The sequence below is a fragment of the Schizosaccharomyces cryophilus genome (assembly GCF_000004155.1).
Source record: "Schizosaccharomyces cryophilus OY26 unplaced genomic scaffold supercont4.1, whole genome shotgun sequence".
Lineage (NCBI taxonomy): Eukaryota > Fungi > Ascomycota > Schizosaccharomycetes > Schizosaccharomycetales > Schizosaccharomycetaceae > Schizosaccharomyces > Schizosaccharomyces cryophilus.
Window position 1 is genome coordinate 467,626 of NW_013185624.1, and position 16,258 is coordinate 483,883.

General features: G+C 35.6%; 7 protein-coding genes and 1 non-coding gene across 8 annotated transcripts in view; 2 read left to right on the plus strand and 6 right to left on the minus strand.

Moving 5' to 3' along the window:
• SPOG_05700 (uncharacterized protein) overlaps positions 1-578 on the minus strand; it is a gene marked incomplete at its 3' end in the record, with an annotated part of 1,153 nt that extends 575 nt beyond the window's left edge. The window contains exon 1 of the mRNA XM_013166672.1: positions 95-578. Within this exon, the coding sequence (XP_013022126.1) occupies positions 95-491 (397 nt within the window). The 5' untranslated portion in view covers positions 492-578. The remainder of the gene's footprint in view (positions 1-94) is intronic.
• Positions 579-2,837: 2,259 nt separating this feature from the next.
• On the minus strand, positions 2,838-2,958 carry SPOG_16116. The gene has a single exon (XR_001203051.1). It is a non-coding gene; the product is annotated as a 5S ribosomal RNA (ribosomal RNA).
• Positions 2,959-4,984: 2,026 nt separating this feature from the next.
• On the plus strand, positions 4,985-6,762 carry SPOG_05513 (uncharacterized protein). Its single transcript, XM_013166645.1, has one exon. The coding sequence runs from the start codon at positions 5,366-5,368 to the stop codon at positions 6,443-6,445; it is 1,080 nt and encodes a 359-aa protein (XP_013022099.1). The 5' UTR covers positions 4,985-5,365; the 3' UTR covers positions 6,446-6,762.
• Positions 6,763-9,180: 2,418 nt separating this feature from the next.
• SPOG_03775 (uncharacterized protein) lies at positions 9,181-11,069 on the minus strand. The gene has a single exon (XM_013166039.1). The coding sequence runs from the start codon at positions 10,060-10,062 to the stop codon at positions 9,850-9,852; it is 213 nt and encodes a 70-aa protein (XP_013021493.1). The 5' UTR covers positions 10,063-11,069; the 3' UTR covers positions 9,181-9,849.
• Positions 11,070-11,440: 371 nt separating this feature from the next.
• On the plus strand, positions 11,441-11,632 carry SPOG_03776 (uncharacterized protein; the record flags this gene model as incomplete). The annotated part of the gene is made up of 1 exon (XM_013166040.1): positions 11,441-11,632. One exon carries the CDS (start codon positions 11,441-11,443, stop codon positions 11,630-11,632), a length of 192 nt encoding a protein of 63 aa, XP_013021494.1.
• A 1,095-nt stretch (positions 11,633-12,727) lies between these two features.
• SPOG_03777 (initiator methionine tRNA 2'-O-ribosyl phosphate transferase) lies at positions 12,728-14,010 on the minus strand (the record flags this gene model as incomplete). Its single annotated transcript, XM_013166041.1, has 2 exons — positions 12,728-13,881; positions 13,932-14,010. 2 exons carry the CDS (start codon positions 14,008-14,010, stop codon positions 12,728-12,730), a joined length of 1,233 nt encoding a protein of 410 aa, XP_013021495.1.
• Positions 14,011-14,292: 282 nt separating this feature from the next.
• Positions 14,293-14,811, minus strand: SPOG_03778 (palmitoyltransferase complex Erf4; the record flags this gene model as incomplete). The annotated part of the gene is made up of 1 exon (XM_013166042.1): positions 14,293-14,811. The coding sequence occupies one exon, from the start codon at positions 14,809-14,811 to the stop codon at positions 14,293-14,295; it is 519 nt and encodes a 172-aa protein (XP_013021496.1).
• A 987-nt stretch (positions 14,812-15,798) lies between these two features.
• SPOG_05701 (uncharacterized protein) lies at positions 15,799-16,232 on the minus strand. Its single transcript, XM_013166673.1, has one exon. It carries the CDS (start codon positions 16,179-16,181, stop codon positions 15,975-15,977), a length of 207 nt encoding a protein of 68 aa, XP_013022127.1. The 5' UTR covers positions 16,182-16,232; the 3' UTR covers positions 15,799-15,974.
• Positions 16,233-16,258: the final 26 nt, after the last annotated feature.

Genomic DNA, 16,258 nt, shown 5'->3' on the forward strand with positions numbered 1-16,258 from the left:
AGTCGCGCTTCCAGTCGTTGATTTTGACGGTTTTCAAATGCTTCCAGTCGTTGATTTTGACGGTTTTCAAATGCTTCCAGTCGTTGATTTTGACGGGCATCCAGGGATACTATCTCCCTTTTAAGAGCAAGAATTCCAACATTAGGATCATTAAAAAAGTTAATAAACCATTGTGGAGGTTGATTATTATTAGACTCCTCTGCATTTTTGTAGTGATTCAGACGCCTCTCAACAAGTTTTATTTGTTCAAGATAATCCTTTTCAGAATTCATTTCCCTGGTTCGTAAAGCAATTCGTTCAAAACCTTGTTCTAACTCACTCCTTTTAAATAGATAGCTTTTTTCATTGAATGCAGTTCTTAAGTCATTTAAATAGCGACTTAACTCAGTAATGTTTTCCTGTCTTGGAGGAGGAATACCTAATTCATTCGTATACAAATTCTCATTGTTGGTTGACAAATCTTCTCCTTGTAAGTGCAAATCCACATCCATTTTCTTTCATAAAATCAAGTACAGGATCAATTCACTTTTGAAATTGTTATTGCTATTGCTATTGCTATGGTTGTGGTTGTGGTTGTGGTGGAAGTGGTAATGGCGATGGAAGCAGTTAAAACATACTAATAACGAACCGTAGCGACATCTATATATCCGAGGTAGTTTAATCAGTACAGTTATGTACGATTGTATGATATAGCAAAAAAGTTTTCTCAGGTTTAAGAATGGTTTGCTTTTTTGACAGAATCTAAGAAAAATTCACGGAAATCTTATTGTTATAGTTGAATTTAATGAAAGATATCTGAATTCACCAAAAACAAAGCATCCTAAGCAATTAGTTATTACAAAAACATTCAACATAACAACTCGTGTCATCATCAAAACTTTCTTGGAAAGATCATCTGTCAATTTTGTTTACAGTCTTTTAATTTTTCAGTTTTGAGAAAACCGATGATATAAGCTTCAGGTTGGAAAGGTCTCAGCGGACCGTTTGTTCTGTCTTTTCATAATGTATACTAAAAAATTCTGGGAATAACAAGAAATCCATGTTGCTTCGTAAGCAGAACCAGAGAAACGAGTCTCACAGACGATCCCCGTCTTATTTTACAAAATTAATTAGATAAGCGAAGATGATTTCAACTGTAATGAGTGTCATCATATATATATATATATATATATATATATATATATATATTGTCTATGGTTATAGAGTGGATGCTATACTTGTGCTCATTGAAAAGTAATGGATACTCATGCTTTCTCTTACAATCTTTGCTACTTTCTATTTTTTTTTCTCTATTGTTTTATACTACCGAACAGGAATGAATTCTTCTCTGTTCCTTTCGGTTAGAAAAGTAGCACGTCAGCTATCAAATTTGAACAACGATAATGGTAACTCGCTTCAAATCCCTATGGGAGGACGAAACTATTGCGTAGGTTACTATGTGCAGATTGGCCTTAGCACTCCTCCTCAGACGTTTAATGCGCTTATCGATGCAGAAAGTAGCTTCATAGATACCCTTTGGTAAATTATAAACTGAAAAAAATTGCACAGGTACCGATTGTATTGACCCTTCATAATTAACTACAGCTCATGATCGAGGAAGAAGAGGTGATACGGGTTACTTGTCTGGTTCGGTTGATGTAGAAATGTATCAGACACTTTTCGGACGAGTGAACTTGAGATCCCCGATCAGCTTATTGGTGCTGCTATAACAGCAAAAACATGTTTACTTTCCAAGAATCTGGATTTAGCGGAATTATGACTATGTCAGGCGGAGGTGAATCTTTTATATCTGAAATGGATGCATTCCCTGTACTATTTTTATCATAAAAAAGTGGTAGTTCCAGCCAGGTATCGGTTTGTAGGTTAGATGATTTCAATAAAAGCGAACTTTTCCTTGATAACCCAGATGCAAATCTCGTAAAAGATGACCTTGCTTGTCATAAAAACGACAATTGTACACTTGAAGAATTCTGCGTTACAGCTGGGAATATCTGTCTCGCAGTCAAAATGGAAATGAAACCGGTATTCTAAAGAGTGACAGCAAGTACGAAGCACTACTAGATAGGGAGCATGACTGACATTGATGGACAGTACAATAGCATCAACTCTCTATTATCCATTAGGAAGATTGGGCAATGTTCGTATATCTTGTAATGTTCCAGATATAAACCTTATTTCTAATGGAAAAAAAATACATATGGACAAAGCTTGTTGTTATTTGTCTTTTTTAGAGCTTGATAAATTTAAATTTGATTTTCTTTTGAATGGCAAGTTAATTACAAATCTTAGAACCTTACAAGATGGTTGTCGTAAACGGAGCGTAATCGTTCCTGAGAATCGATGTCAATTAACAAATGCTCTCTTGTATAAAATCTTGGCGAATTTTTCTTTTCAAAAAAAATTGAAATTCTAAGTAGAACTAATTAAAAAAGGAAACTACCTTTGAAGCCGTTACTTTTTATATCTATCTACCTGCGGCGGTACTGCATGGAATTATTAATTTTCTAACAAAAAATATTTCTTATTATCTACAAAATTGGCGCGTACTCTGTTACAATGATTACAGAGCGAAAACAAAGAGGACAACTCTTAAGATTGTCTAATCAGTCGAACACTTTTGTACGATGTAGAAATAGAACGTCAGCTTTCGTCTTTTTTTTAGATGTTTGTAAACATTCGTGGAATCCTACATTTATTACAAGTTCATAGCATTTTGAACCCATGGAAGAAAAGTAAAAGTCGGATTCAAGTGACCCTACTGTAATATCGTTTTAGAGAAGGGTCTTTACTTGTATAGACCCGCAAACCGGATTGTTTAAAAGGGAAAGTAATGGAGAAGCCCACAGCACCCCATCTTCCCATGTTGTCTCCAACCGTAGTACCAACGTGACCCTCAGATGTTTTCACTTAACTGCAGTGATCGGACGGGGACTGATGTTTTCGCCTAGGTATGGCCGTAGACAGCTAACGAGTTCTTTAAACATATTCGTACCGAATAATAAAAGAAATAGTATCCATACGCTTCATGTCACAAGCACACTTGTCTCATTTATTTCATTGTTTTACTTGTTTATTGTCGTGCTCATGAACTTTTCAGCTACTTAGTGTTGACCCTACTTGCGATAAGACATAAAACTTCACATTTTTTTTTCGTCTCTAATTGTTTCCACTCTATGCTGCTAAACATTGTATACAAAACAAAGAGACAACTTGGGACGTCATCTCTAATATATAAGCGAAATGACAATGTTAATGTTGAAAATAACAACACAAGGAATAGAACACAAAAAGCAAAACAATAGAATACAGTAAAATAAAACGAATTAAATTAGGAAAAAACAGAAAAGTCGTAAAGAAAATGACGAAATTGTAGAGTAAAAAAAGGATTTGTTTTACAAGTTTGCATGTTGTTGCATGTATTTCTTTGGTACTGAAGTATACTTGTCAGAATTATTTATTTATTTAAAAACTTGAATATTTATAAACATTCATTAGAAAAAGCTGAGGAAAATTCAAGTTTTGCAAGAAAAACGGATACTTGGATTCTCCACGGTGGACTATAGGCAGACGATGCAAACTAGTTGGTTCTACAAATCTGAGGGTTTGGATGTGGTAAGAATGAGAAAAAAAAACATTTAATCAATTCAATTCGTATAAATTTTCAATTTTATTTGTATTTCATGTTCGACAGTTGGATGGGTGAGCTCAAAGGACAAAACGCAAACACAAAAAACACTGTAAACATGAAAAGGCTATAACATCCGTGAAGCTTGTAGTTCTAAACAATCGTAACACTGCAGTTGAGTAACGGATTTAATTTGCAGCAGCAAACAAACATAAAAAGCTAGAAAGAATAAAAAACGTTTAGCACTTGGACTGAGCACTTAACACATGGGTCATGCAATTACGGGCGTATGCATTGCACGTAGCAAACATCACATACGTTAAACACTAAAAACAACAAAAATTATTAAAAAAGATAAATAAGCAAAGCGTCTCGTTTCGTTTCGTTTCACTGGTTGACTTGACTTGACAGAGAAAGAGATAGAGACAGCTCAAGAAGCTTTAATAGAAAAGGTAGATATTATAAAGAAAGCGGTAGAATTTTTGTAGTAAAAGCTGTAGCACGATACATTATCTCTTGTTAAGAGATTGTGTATTTTTTGACATATAATCTTCAATGTCTTCGTCAAAATCAAACACATATAATCTAGGTTTATGATGAGCAAAAGATAACTTAGCAGCACCTGGTATGGCTATTGAAAAAGAGTTAGGTCTTAAACTAGTCCTAGTTGACATAGCCTCATTTACCTCATCTACGGATATGTTGTTTCTGCCATCGTCACTTAATACTTCTGCGAATGTATTATTAACTACTACAGAGAGTCTATTAGGTAAATGCTTACTATACCTACTTGGCCCAATGTGTTCCATTAAATCTGAAAGACATAACGTTTCCTCAATAGGCTCGTGGCCCAAGGAGGTTCTGCACATTGCGCTCCTTCATACGAATAGTAACCTTCATGACAGACACGTTCAAAAATAAAATTGTTAACAAGCCTTAATTAGCGAAGTGAAAATATACGCTTTTTGGTTTACGCTTAGTATACGCTGGGTGTACGCTTTTTGGTAAGGGTGGTGTATGGAATTGAGGGGAGATAAAGAAGGGATGATGTAGGTGGCTTACACTTGGTGTACGCTGTAATATACGGGTGTTTTCGTAGTAGCTGTTGTGATGAGAAGATGATGCTAGAATGATGATAAACAAACAAACAAATAAAGAAATAAACAGATAGAAACAGTAGCAGTGGAATACAATCCTCATTGTCAAGGTGTCACGATGCTGAGAAAACAATTCTTTACCATTGTTTCCCTTATTCAAGGACAGCGAATATAAAATGATTTCATAGAATGCAGGAAAAAAGGGACAGAAAGGGAATAAAGCATAAGGGATGAAATTATCTCACTTAAGCACTAAAGTTAAGCGAAAGCGAGGGGAATACATTCCAAATTCGTCATTACTTACTTGCCTTCAGCAAACTTTTTTCTTAGGAAATAACATTCTCAAAATGCGAGATTTTCAGTTTGGTAAACGAGGCTTATTTTTATTTTCATTTGGTATACGCTGTTTACATTGATTAAAGCAGATCTTGAGCTTGGTATTTCAAATTCTGAAGTTCCTTCTGATAATGTCAAAGACGATTTTAAAAACTTTCAGTTCAGAATTGATTGCCAATGGGTAAATGCCGACGAAAAACGTCCAAAGTATAATTATTTCGATAGCTTTGACAATGCAGCTGAAGAAATTGCTGTCACTTACTTTCCAGCCGAAGAATGGAAAGTAGCTCTTGGTGATAGCGAAGCGATGAAAGACCCTTTTTCCCAGATTATTAAGGAACGCGGAAAGTTTTCTATATCCCAATACATCCGCCCTGATGAGAGAGATACTTTGACTGGTCCATTTCCTTCTAGCGGCGGTTCTGTCTATACTTTCACCTTTGCATCCAACTTTACCCACCCAAACCACCGCTATATAGAATTTGAGGAAAAGGTCCCAAACACATTTTGCTTTGCTTCAAGACCAGTCTCAAAGAATGGATCAAATAATTATCTTGATTCAATTTGGAGCTATAAACGTTTCATTTCTAGTCTTGATGATGATTCTGCTCCAAAAGATGCTCCTTACTACAGCCCTTTAATATTTACCTTTGGATTCCTTTTGCTCGCTATTTACTGGATTTATGCGATGGTTTCTCAGCGATCAAAGGTTCTCCCAGCGCAATATGGACTTTTGCTACTCACCATTAGCTCTGCTTTTGGAACTCCATTTTTCTTTTGGTGGACAGGATCTTGTAATGACACAGATTCAAGCCTTTGCACTCCTTCGATAGTTGGAGATGTCAAGGAGTCGTTTGATATATTTATTGAGCGTCTGGTACTATATTTTGTAGCTTTCGGTTTTGGAGTATGGCGTCTAACTCGAGGCAATTTAGTTTCGGGAGGTACGATCTTGCTACTTATCCCTGTAGTGTTCCGTACCGTCCTTAAATTAATCTATTGGAAGTTTGGGATATTTGAAACATCCTTTTATTTGATTGATGAGTTTTTGAATGACTCGAGCAACAATTTAATTTGGATGTATGCAATTTATTATTTATACCAAACATATACATCTACAACTTACATGAAATCGAAGTACTCCATAAGGTTGGTAAAACAATCTCTTTTTTATTGTGTCGGTATGATTACATTGCGTCCTTTTGTATCGGCATATTTAACTACAGTGACATTGTGGACTCCCGTTTCTTTAACTCCAAACGTAGGTGACTTTATACATTGGATAATCCGTTATGGAGCAGAAGTTATGATTCCTTGCTATATATGGCGCCCTTCACAGAATGAATTGGTCTGTTACAATGAGGAAGAATATACAGAGTCCAAATGAACCAAGATACGAAGTCTAAATGCCTTATTTTACCCAGCTACTAAGCGATGAATTGGAAATTTCATCTATGATTTTTTTAATCGTGGCAGATACCCATAATTTGATGTTGTTATTCATGTATTTTTTATGTTTAAATTTCAACTCAAAACATACCCAACAGTTATGATTTACTATTCATCGAGAATTCATAGTAAGTAAATTTATAATAATTGAGCAAAGCCGTTTACAAACCTTTTCTCTGTGAACTAAGCCTTTGAGTCTCGTAAAATCTAGTAGGAATCGATGAACGTTCTTATGACTTGTCAATAAAAAAGCGAGCATTCATAACATCTGTAACTATAGATCAAGTGAACCGACGATAATGCCGGAAGCTACTGAAAGATCAGAAGAAAAGTAGTCGTCCAATAATGGATTCTTCGAGAAATGGACGCCATGATTTTGAAAGATGTAAACAAACGCGAAATATTTAAACTTGTTATTTATCATTATTATTTTCATACAATTATAAGTGGTAATTGGCAATGGTTAACCGAGCACAGCCCTTCAATGACCAAACTGTCGCATAAGGGAAGCGAGTTTTCTTGCTGAGCCAATTTATTTTATTTTATTATTTGAAATGATCAGTTTGCGCTACCGCTTCCAGCTAATATTCAACAAAAGAGGATCCTACTTTACGTTAGTGCCGTGCTACTATAGGTGATCATCAAAAATTTCATATTCGGTACTATTTGAAATGCGATCCCAAGTATAATGAAAGCATACCTGCGAATTTGAAGGACGCAATTAGCGTGTTTTTTACCTTTAAGGAGAATCAAAAGAGAAAATATTGTATAGGAAGGTCATGGAAAAACAAAAGCAGCTGCTCCTTTACAAGACAAGTTTCGAGGACTGAAAATAAAACGCCTAGGCAAAGCATCAAAAGAAAATTGAAAGGATGCATAAAATATGTCAATTTAGTAATACGCTGATATATCTGCGATACGTTGAATGTTGATCTAGTAATAACAAACCGTTTACAGCTATATTACTATTTCAATAATTTCCTTTTCAAATGTTATGGTAATAGGGATATTTGATTCTTAATACCGTAATTGAGAAGTCATACATGAAAAAAAAAAACAGATGCAGGTGCTTTTTCAGTTACGGAAAAGACCCAGATTTGAATTGGAATTGATGATTTCAACAATCACTTTGCTCGGCCATGAGAGAACTAAATTATACCAGACTCACACATTAACATTTTCTGTTTAAGGGTTGAATTTTGTACTACCGACTCCTCGCTTCAGCTCTAGCGAAGTTTATCTGCGTTTGCTCTTCCGCTAGTGCAGAAGTGCTCTTCCCAATTATAGCCAAGTTCTAGTTCTGTGCCTGTAATAATGCAACTGATCTTACTGTTATTGCAAACATTTAAGCAGACATCGACTTGTTCAACTAAAGTTTGGGAGGAAAATGATGCATTTTATGACTCCATGAAGCACAGCAGCCCCCTCCCAAACATAAAGAATGAGGCCCGCCGAAGAAAAGTTTAGGATTACGATCCAGATATCCAGCTGAAGCATAGCACCGCACTCTTGCAGCAGTATTTCTTGAGTTACAGTTCAACCGCTTTTCATGTTCCTTGACGTAAAGACTCCATTGCTGCCCAAATCTTGATAAATAACTTATAAGTTATCGTTGGATGTATATTGACCATGTTTAGAGAAAACCATAGTATCATTTCCGAATAATTGAAGCAAATGGAAAGCAAAATCAGACTCATTACTTAGCTGCGTGTAACCATTATAGCCAGCAGCAGAACCGAAATGAGCTGGGTATACAAGATCATCGATCAGGTCTTTTTTGTCTGCTTAAGTAGCCAGATTCAAAAAGGCGAGCTTACTTTCTCATAATTATCTCGCGAATCGTAGTGAAGCGAGTAGTTCAGTTGTTGCAAATCATGGTTATATAAGCTTGAGTAAAGTTCTGAGTAGCTTATGATCCACTGATCCCCAAAAACGTCGTTAACAAACCAATTTACAAGAAGTTTTAAAGCACTATTATAATCATTGCTGTTGAGCTGGCTAGCATTAACAAAAGTAACGATTAGAAAACTTGCAAAGGCGAAAAGCATGAACATAACAATTATCTATCGCTTATTTATTTTGCTCAGCGTATACAACTAAAAAGAAAATTCATAGTCATTGATTAATTACGGAAACCAATAATATTGTCAAGATCTTTCACGCATGTTTACATGGTTATACGACCTACTTATTGGAGAATCTCGTTTAACTAGTGCTAATGCCCCTGCCCGCTCGGTTGCGCCTTCCTACGTGTATGGGGTGAAAACTTACAATATTACTAGGATTTATTTCTCCTGATTTTGTTTGTTACTTTGGACTACGATTGTCAAGGGAAGAAAGATTTCATATGTGTTTACAGAGAAGGAAAGAAAAAGAAAAGAAGCATTATGTTGGTAATGCTAATAACAATAATAAATTAACTAGAAGATGAATTCGATTTTAACCGTTATATTATTAAGACCAGAGTTCCTAGCTCGAATACAGTGACTGATTGCTGACGAAGTATAGATGTTTATAATCCCTTCTTCCGACTTGTATTTTATGAATACTCCAAAAAGTATAGAACTATACCTCAAACTTTAGCATGGTTTCTTCTTTTGATTATGTCATATGATAGTTCTAAAACATGTTGATACAACTTGCGACGCTTGATTCAAGTAATTCAAAAGGTTAGTTAAAACTATGGAGATAAAAAAAACGAATATATTTATTTACTATTTAATTTTTTTTTTAATTCCATTATATGAGCATTTATATTGCATCGATATATAAATAGTAGTGCGAAATGCGAAAAAGCATTTGGAATCAAAGTCACACAGAAAGGAAAATAGCTTCCAAAATTAGTAGCGAAATAAAGCAATGAGAACAACCTACTGTTTAATCTGAAAATTCTGTAAATCTTCAACGAGGCCCTAATAAGAAGTGTAGATCTCAGCTAACTCCTGTTTATCCGTTGTATTGGCAAAGGTTTCCAATTTTGCTAAACGTAAATCCAGTTTGATTTAGAAGAGAAAGTAAATTAGTTATCCATTCGTAGCTCGAGATGAAAGTCGGATTAACGTTTGAATTGTTGGCAATGTATTGATAGAGCATCATGCTTCACCATATTGTTTGTGTAGAATAGAATGATGTAACCCGTTCAATGCCTTCTTTAATTTTGGATAACAATCTAGGTGTTTCCATAGATATGGGCTCTTTCAAAATTGTCTTGAAAAGTCCGTCGTGTCCAAAATATTCAAATTCAATTCCAAACTCGTTTGGGGAGTCTTACTTTGTTTGGACAATACAAGAGTCGATAAGAGGCATAAACTCCGGCTAATGAACAACTGTTGGTACTCTCAGCTAAAGTCTCAAGAACATCACAAAATTCATACTCGTTTCTCTCGCAGATGGCTTCAAATCAGAAATCCACTCATAATCTTCAACGTTGGATGGGTCCAAGTACGAGTTCGAGTTGATGTATTGATAATAGAACCAGCAATTACCATACTGGCCGTGTTTTTCTAATTTTCCGATTGTATTAATAAGCTCGGAATAGTGATCTAAGGAGTACATAGAGATAGGCTCTTGGAGCAGTGTACGAAGAAGCTGATCATTTCCTTTGTATCCATATTCAATGGGGCCTAGAGAACTTTGTTTATCCTTTAAAGCATGCGCATTATAGAAGAAAAGGAATACTTCAACGATCGAAATCAATTTCACAATATCGCTCTACATGTTGGACAGTAAATTTCAATGTTCTTATTGAAGAGCAAACTAACAAACAAAAAGAAACTAGATTCTAGAGATATGTGGAATGCAATCTGGGTGATGTGAAGCAAAAGCAGTTGTTTTAGACTCCCTTTTCTTGTCTAAGAATAGTTTCCCTGTTTATCCCTAAATAATAAAAAAAGGAAATAAGCAAATCAGCAACTTATCAGCAATTCATTGATGAATTTGCTAGTTAATGAGACGAACAAATAAATAAAACATCGTCTTTATTGATCTGTGAATACTACCGTTTTGGGTTGTATAAATGAATTTGGGAAGATCTCACCAGCTAAAACTGGAAAAACCTCAGTAGAACGTTTGATACGAGTATTGAAAACACATAATTGAAAAGATTTCGCTTTGAACATGAACTGAACTTGATCCTACTGCAATCTTACTAATATTACTAGTGTTTACTACTTCTGATGTAGCGAAACTCTATATGTTTGAGTTTGTACTACCGAAACCTCACTTCTTTCCTCGAGCGTGTAGTTTTTAAAGTGGTCAAGCGAAGTTTCCTCACATCTATTTGGTCTTACACTAGTTCAGTGATCCTGTCTCGACCTATCCAGTATGCATAATGTCTCAAGATTTCTACAGGAGATGAACTTCGCTGTATTGAAAGCATGTTTTATGTACCTTTCAATCGAAGTACGTGTGTGTTTCTCTGAATTCAAGTTGAACTTCTGTTCGCATACTGTCTGGTGGAACATGGAAATGAAGAAAGCAATTTGCGAAAAATGAGTAAAATCAGTCTGGTAACAATACTTTGCTTTTATACTTTTAGTAAAAAGTTAATAAATCAACTTTCATAGGAAAAGCTTTTTTAAAAAAAAAAGCAGATTAGCTTTGTTAATGAAAACATAAACAAATGCGAAGCTATGAAATCTGTTACTTGCCTTCGTGACCCAAAACTGCGTAAGCGATGCGAAATTTCTTACTGGAGCCAAAATCTTTTTTCCTCAATTCCTGTCGAATGGGGCTAATTTATTAAGTTGTAAGTTTTCATAATGAAAACTTATAATTGCTTAAAGATTGACTGATATTTCTGCTGAATTTCGCATTTGAGCTCGATTTGTGAATTTTGCAATCTGAACGAAACTTCTCTTTTCCTACTCTGTAACTACTTCATCAATGCATATTCTTTCTTATGGAAATAGTCAAAAAGGAACCGAAAGGATCGATGGATCCTCCAGCTTGCAACCATGCTAATTCTTACAACGCTGATTTCGAAAAGAGACTTCCTTTGTACACTCCAGAAGAAAATAAGCAGCCTTCCAATTCAACCGCTTTTGAAGCCATAGGAGAAAAAAAAGCGATCGGAACTGAATCCAGTGGTCTCAATGCTTCACAGGATGGTTTCCTTTCAGCGTAACTGCCTCAAACCACAATATCGTTGTTCAATGCCTTCGCTTGGTCCACGTTACTTTCATATATATGCTTTATTTCAATTAATCGGGTATTATTTGGACATAATTGTTTCTTTGGGGATATATATTTTGTTATGGTTACTCTGTCTAACTGTGTTAGATTGTAAGCGGCGTCATCTTATAAATATTAAGTATTCTTCATTATGCCAACAAGGAATAGGATCCGCTTGGATGGTTGTCTATGTGGTATAGTTCATCCTTATGGTTGTGCTTTGCGTTTATAACATTTTCGCAACATCAGTTGTCATGGCCATAAGCATTGTGTGTTGGCTTATTCATACATTTTTAATAACTTTTCTTGTTTTTTAAGCTGAAAGCTCAATTGAAAAAGCAATCATTTCACATACACTTACTAGTTGTCAACAGAGGGATGATATACTGCTTCCTTCACCGATAAATACAAATGAAGAAACAGAATTGCAAAGCAGTATTACTACTTAAGAATACTTGTCTCTCCACGTCCGCGTGCTCCTTTGTTAAAGATTGCAATTTTTTTAATAAGACTTTTGTCGAAATCGTCTATATTTTCAGTGTCATAATCGCTCACTTTACATGCAATATTGACAGAATCCACGCATAGCTATTCTGTTAACCAGTTTTTGCTTCTTTAAATATTCAACATGTTATAAATTGATTTATAGCCTGTTTTGCAAATGTGATTCTATCCTTTACGACATGCCGATATTTTGGTTTCGCTTTATCGTAAGCAAAATGGGATAGGGAGTCGTTAAAAAGGACTGCCAGAATTGCTTGTGATTATTTCTTAACATCAAGGATTTTTTATGTAGTACATCGCTTGTCCATGAAAGTCGGTAAGATAATTCTCCATATTGTATTAAATTGTCAATCATGGGAAGCGGTTGTCTTACGGCATATGCTTTAAGATTGCTCGGCAGAAATATACAACACATTGCAAATAAGTTCTGATCAGGTTACAAACAATAGCAATGTTTATGCTTTTGTTTTTATTGTAAGATTTAATCTTCTAAATTTATGAATGTTCTTTACTTTGTGTATATTGATTATAAAGTCTAGCAAGTTTAGGAAGAGGAGCTCAATAATAATGTGTTCACGGCAATCAGAAAAGCACGAGAGGGATTGGTTTTTGGATGCATTTCGATAATCTTAATCAGTCGTTGTCTTACCTGATGTTTATCAAGGTGTGTCTGTGAGGTTTCGAGTTTTAAAGGCATTGAAAGCTTTTGCAGATCAGAATCATAAAACAGAGAAAGAAGCAGCAATGCGAAGCAAGGAGCAATTTCTTTTCCAGATTGATCATCCAATAGAAATAAGGAATCTAGAGTGATCCATGAGGGTTTAGATTCATTTAGTGTTAACAAAAGTTTAGGCGCTTGTTTGCGAAAATTTTGAGCACCCTTCTTACCAGAATCTATCGGGCAATGGATTTCTTGAGGAATATTCAATGCCTGAGAAGAGAAATTTACAGCTAGAAAAGTTCTTTTATTTGTCAAAGAAGAAAATTTACTTCGATCTCCGATAAATATATTTGTCGGTTTTAGGTGGGTGAGGGCATTCGAAACCAAATTTGCATCAGCGATACAAGTGTCATTACTGGAAACTTTTGAAAGCAAATTTTGAACATTTGGAGCATAATCTTCCTCTGAAAAAGATAAAACTTGGTTTACGTGATTCCAAAACACCAAAGGACCAAGTCCGGAAGCCCATTCTTCTTCATCATCTGCAGCACCTTGGACATACAAAAATCCATACTCTCTAGAATAACCGTCATGCACTTGCTTGCTAGCTGTGACGAGTACTACTGTATGGTAGTCTTCAAATTGAGCGGAAGAAAGAGTGCTGTTTGGCGTGGCCCACAACGGACGCATAGGCTTCTGCAATTTTGAAGAAATGAACTCCAAATTGATTCCTGAATTCATTAGTAAATCCACAAAGCCATCTAATTTCTGGCTCATCGCAGATCGCTCAGTTTCTGGAAGATAAGGAGGAAAAAAGACAAGCTGACGATTTTTTAGATCATGGGGACGCAGTCTCTCAAAAACGCATTTGTTAAGGGTAGCAATCCAAATGGGAACTGTTTTCGATAGCGCATCAGGCATTCGTTTGCCACGTCTCGTAGAATCAACGAGGACAATTCCACCATAGGTATGTAATACGTCAAGCAGGTGCAGATTTAATCGACGTGTGCTAAAGGACCATTGTCCTGTATGGCCATCTGTACTCTTAAAATATGCAGAAATAGGTGCATGAATTGGTTTCACATACCAAGTTCCACAACGTTCGTTAACAACGCATTTGAAGTTAGGATAGCTTTCAAGAACACGGTCAATAAATTCCGAATCATGAAAAATTGACAACAGACGATTCCTTCTGTAGTGCAAACACAGTTAGTAGAATAATTTTTAGGGATTCCATTTTCCATGCATGCTATGCTTTCCACCAAACATCGTCGACTTTCACTGGAAATCTAGTTCAGTCATGTTTAGGAAACGGCACTAAGAACCACTCTCAATATTCGGATGTTTCTCTTCCCCCGTCATTGCCAAGCTTTCAAAGGAAAAATATCAACCTGTAAAAATGAACACTTACGGATGTCTAGCTTGCACATGAATATGCTGGATAGCATTTAAAGAATCGAATTCGTCCATTCGTTCAAACCAGCACTTGGATTCTGGCTAATCGTCGATAAGTTTGAAGGTGTGGTCGTCAAGGCAGAAGGCATGGATTGCACTGACTGGTTTTCCACACTTTCCTGAAACGAATGTAACGTAGTACTTCTTGCGACATTTTCTTTTGTATGAAAAACGATATTTAAAAATCCCATGTTGCGAAGACTAGCTACCAAAAGATCATGCTGGCGAGCAAATTCAACGACATAGGCCTCAATATTTGCTATTCGCTTTCTATGCACGCTTCCAAATACAAATTCTGAAGCATATAAAGTTATTATAGAAAGGAATATATCCAATAAATTTCCAAAAGTCCAAGGACAAAAGGCAATACACAACTTTTTATTCAGCGTATGAATAAAAACATTCCAGTCTTTCACAGAGACATATGGCTGTAAGGCAAGTGGGAAATTTGTAGAAAACTGAGGGTATCGATCACCAGAAACAGAATAATCTCGTTCAATGCGTATCAGCATTTATATTCTCTGTTTCTAGAGAACAGAACCGTCTTGTTTTGGGGAAGTAAAGACAAGCAAACAAACAAAGTTTTTTTTTTGAAATTGGTGACAAATTGAAGCGAAATAATAAAACAGAAGAACAAAAACGGTTTGATTTGCTCTTTTAATGAAAAAAAAAAGATTCTAGGAAGGCGGAGAGGGATGACACTTGTCCATGGCAAATGAAGGAAATAAAAGCTACTTATATAGGATCATGGACTACTTTACAAGGGAATTGGACTATTGAATAAAAAGAAGGATTTATTTTTTACCTTTATTTGACTGCAGTTGTTCCAGAGAGACGCTGTTCTTTTGTATTCAGGATTATCCTGAAAACAAGAACAGATAAAGTCATGAGAAGGAAGTTGTTATGATAGGAAAACTATCTAGGGTTTGTTGGCGATATTATGGAATTCTTTGGAGCTACAAAAGTTATGGGAATACTGAAAAGAGGCTCCGTCTATTTCTAGGCACAGACGAAAGAGAAAGGCATAGTTATACGGTGTCCCTGTATGAGTACAAGTTATCTGATGAATTTCAGATGTTTTTTTTTTATATAGAATTCTTTTACTTGGATTTTCGTTCTTGGAATGTCTCCTTTTGTATTGAAGTGTGTGAATCCTACACATCAAAGTTACACTTATTCAAGACAGTTTCAAGCCTTTACAAATTAAAAGGATCTTTACTAGAATGGGCTTTGTTGTCTTTTCTCTCTAAGGTTAACTCTTGAACGCCACTTAGGAACATTCGCAATTCCTTTCAACGAGGGAAGCTTAAGAGAGATCTATCACCTATTATAGATTTGGTCTAGTTAAAAGAAGAAAAAAGAATTGATTGGACACGTTTTAAACTACGAGAACAGAAGTTCCCTCACGCACGATACTACTTTCTAAAGTGACCTTGCATGTAATGTGGATAAAAAGTTGTAGGATTTCTGAGGACGTTGCTGAAACAGCATGTTAATCGATGGTTTCTCATCAATAGAAGTTTCTTTTCTTACAATAAACGAGGTTCTTTTCACAAACCAATTTATGTCTCTTTGATTCTCCTTTCAAGCATCCCAAGATTTTGCTTTACTATCTTATGTCCAAATGTTAAAATAGGGCATTCAACACATCCAATATCGTTGAATGTAGTTCAAGTTAAACAAGAAACCAAGAACAAACCTGATGAGCAGCAGCTAATCCTTTAGGGAAAGCACAGACTGTGTCCTTAGTACAAATACAACTCAGCACAGATAAATATCCATTGCGACCCATGTGACAAAAGCGCCCTTCTCCAAAGAATGCACCAAGAAAACAAAAGCTGTCAGCATTTTCCCATTGCATGTTTATAGAAGCCATGTTCATGCCTTTGTTTATTATTCTTTCGTAAGTAAATAGACATAATTAAAGTTGATTTAAGCGAATTTCCTTGGCCTCTGGAA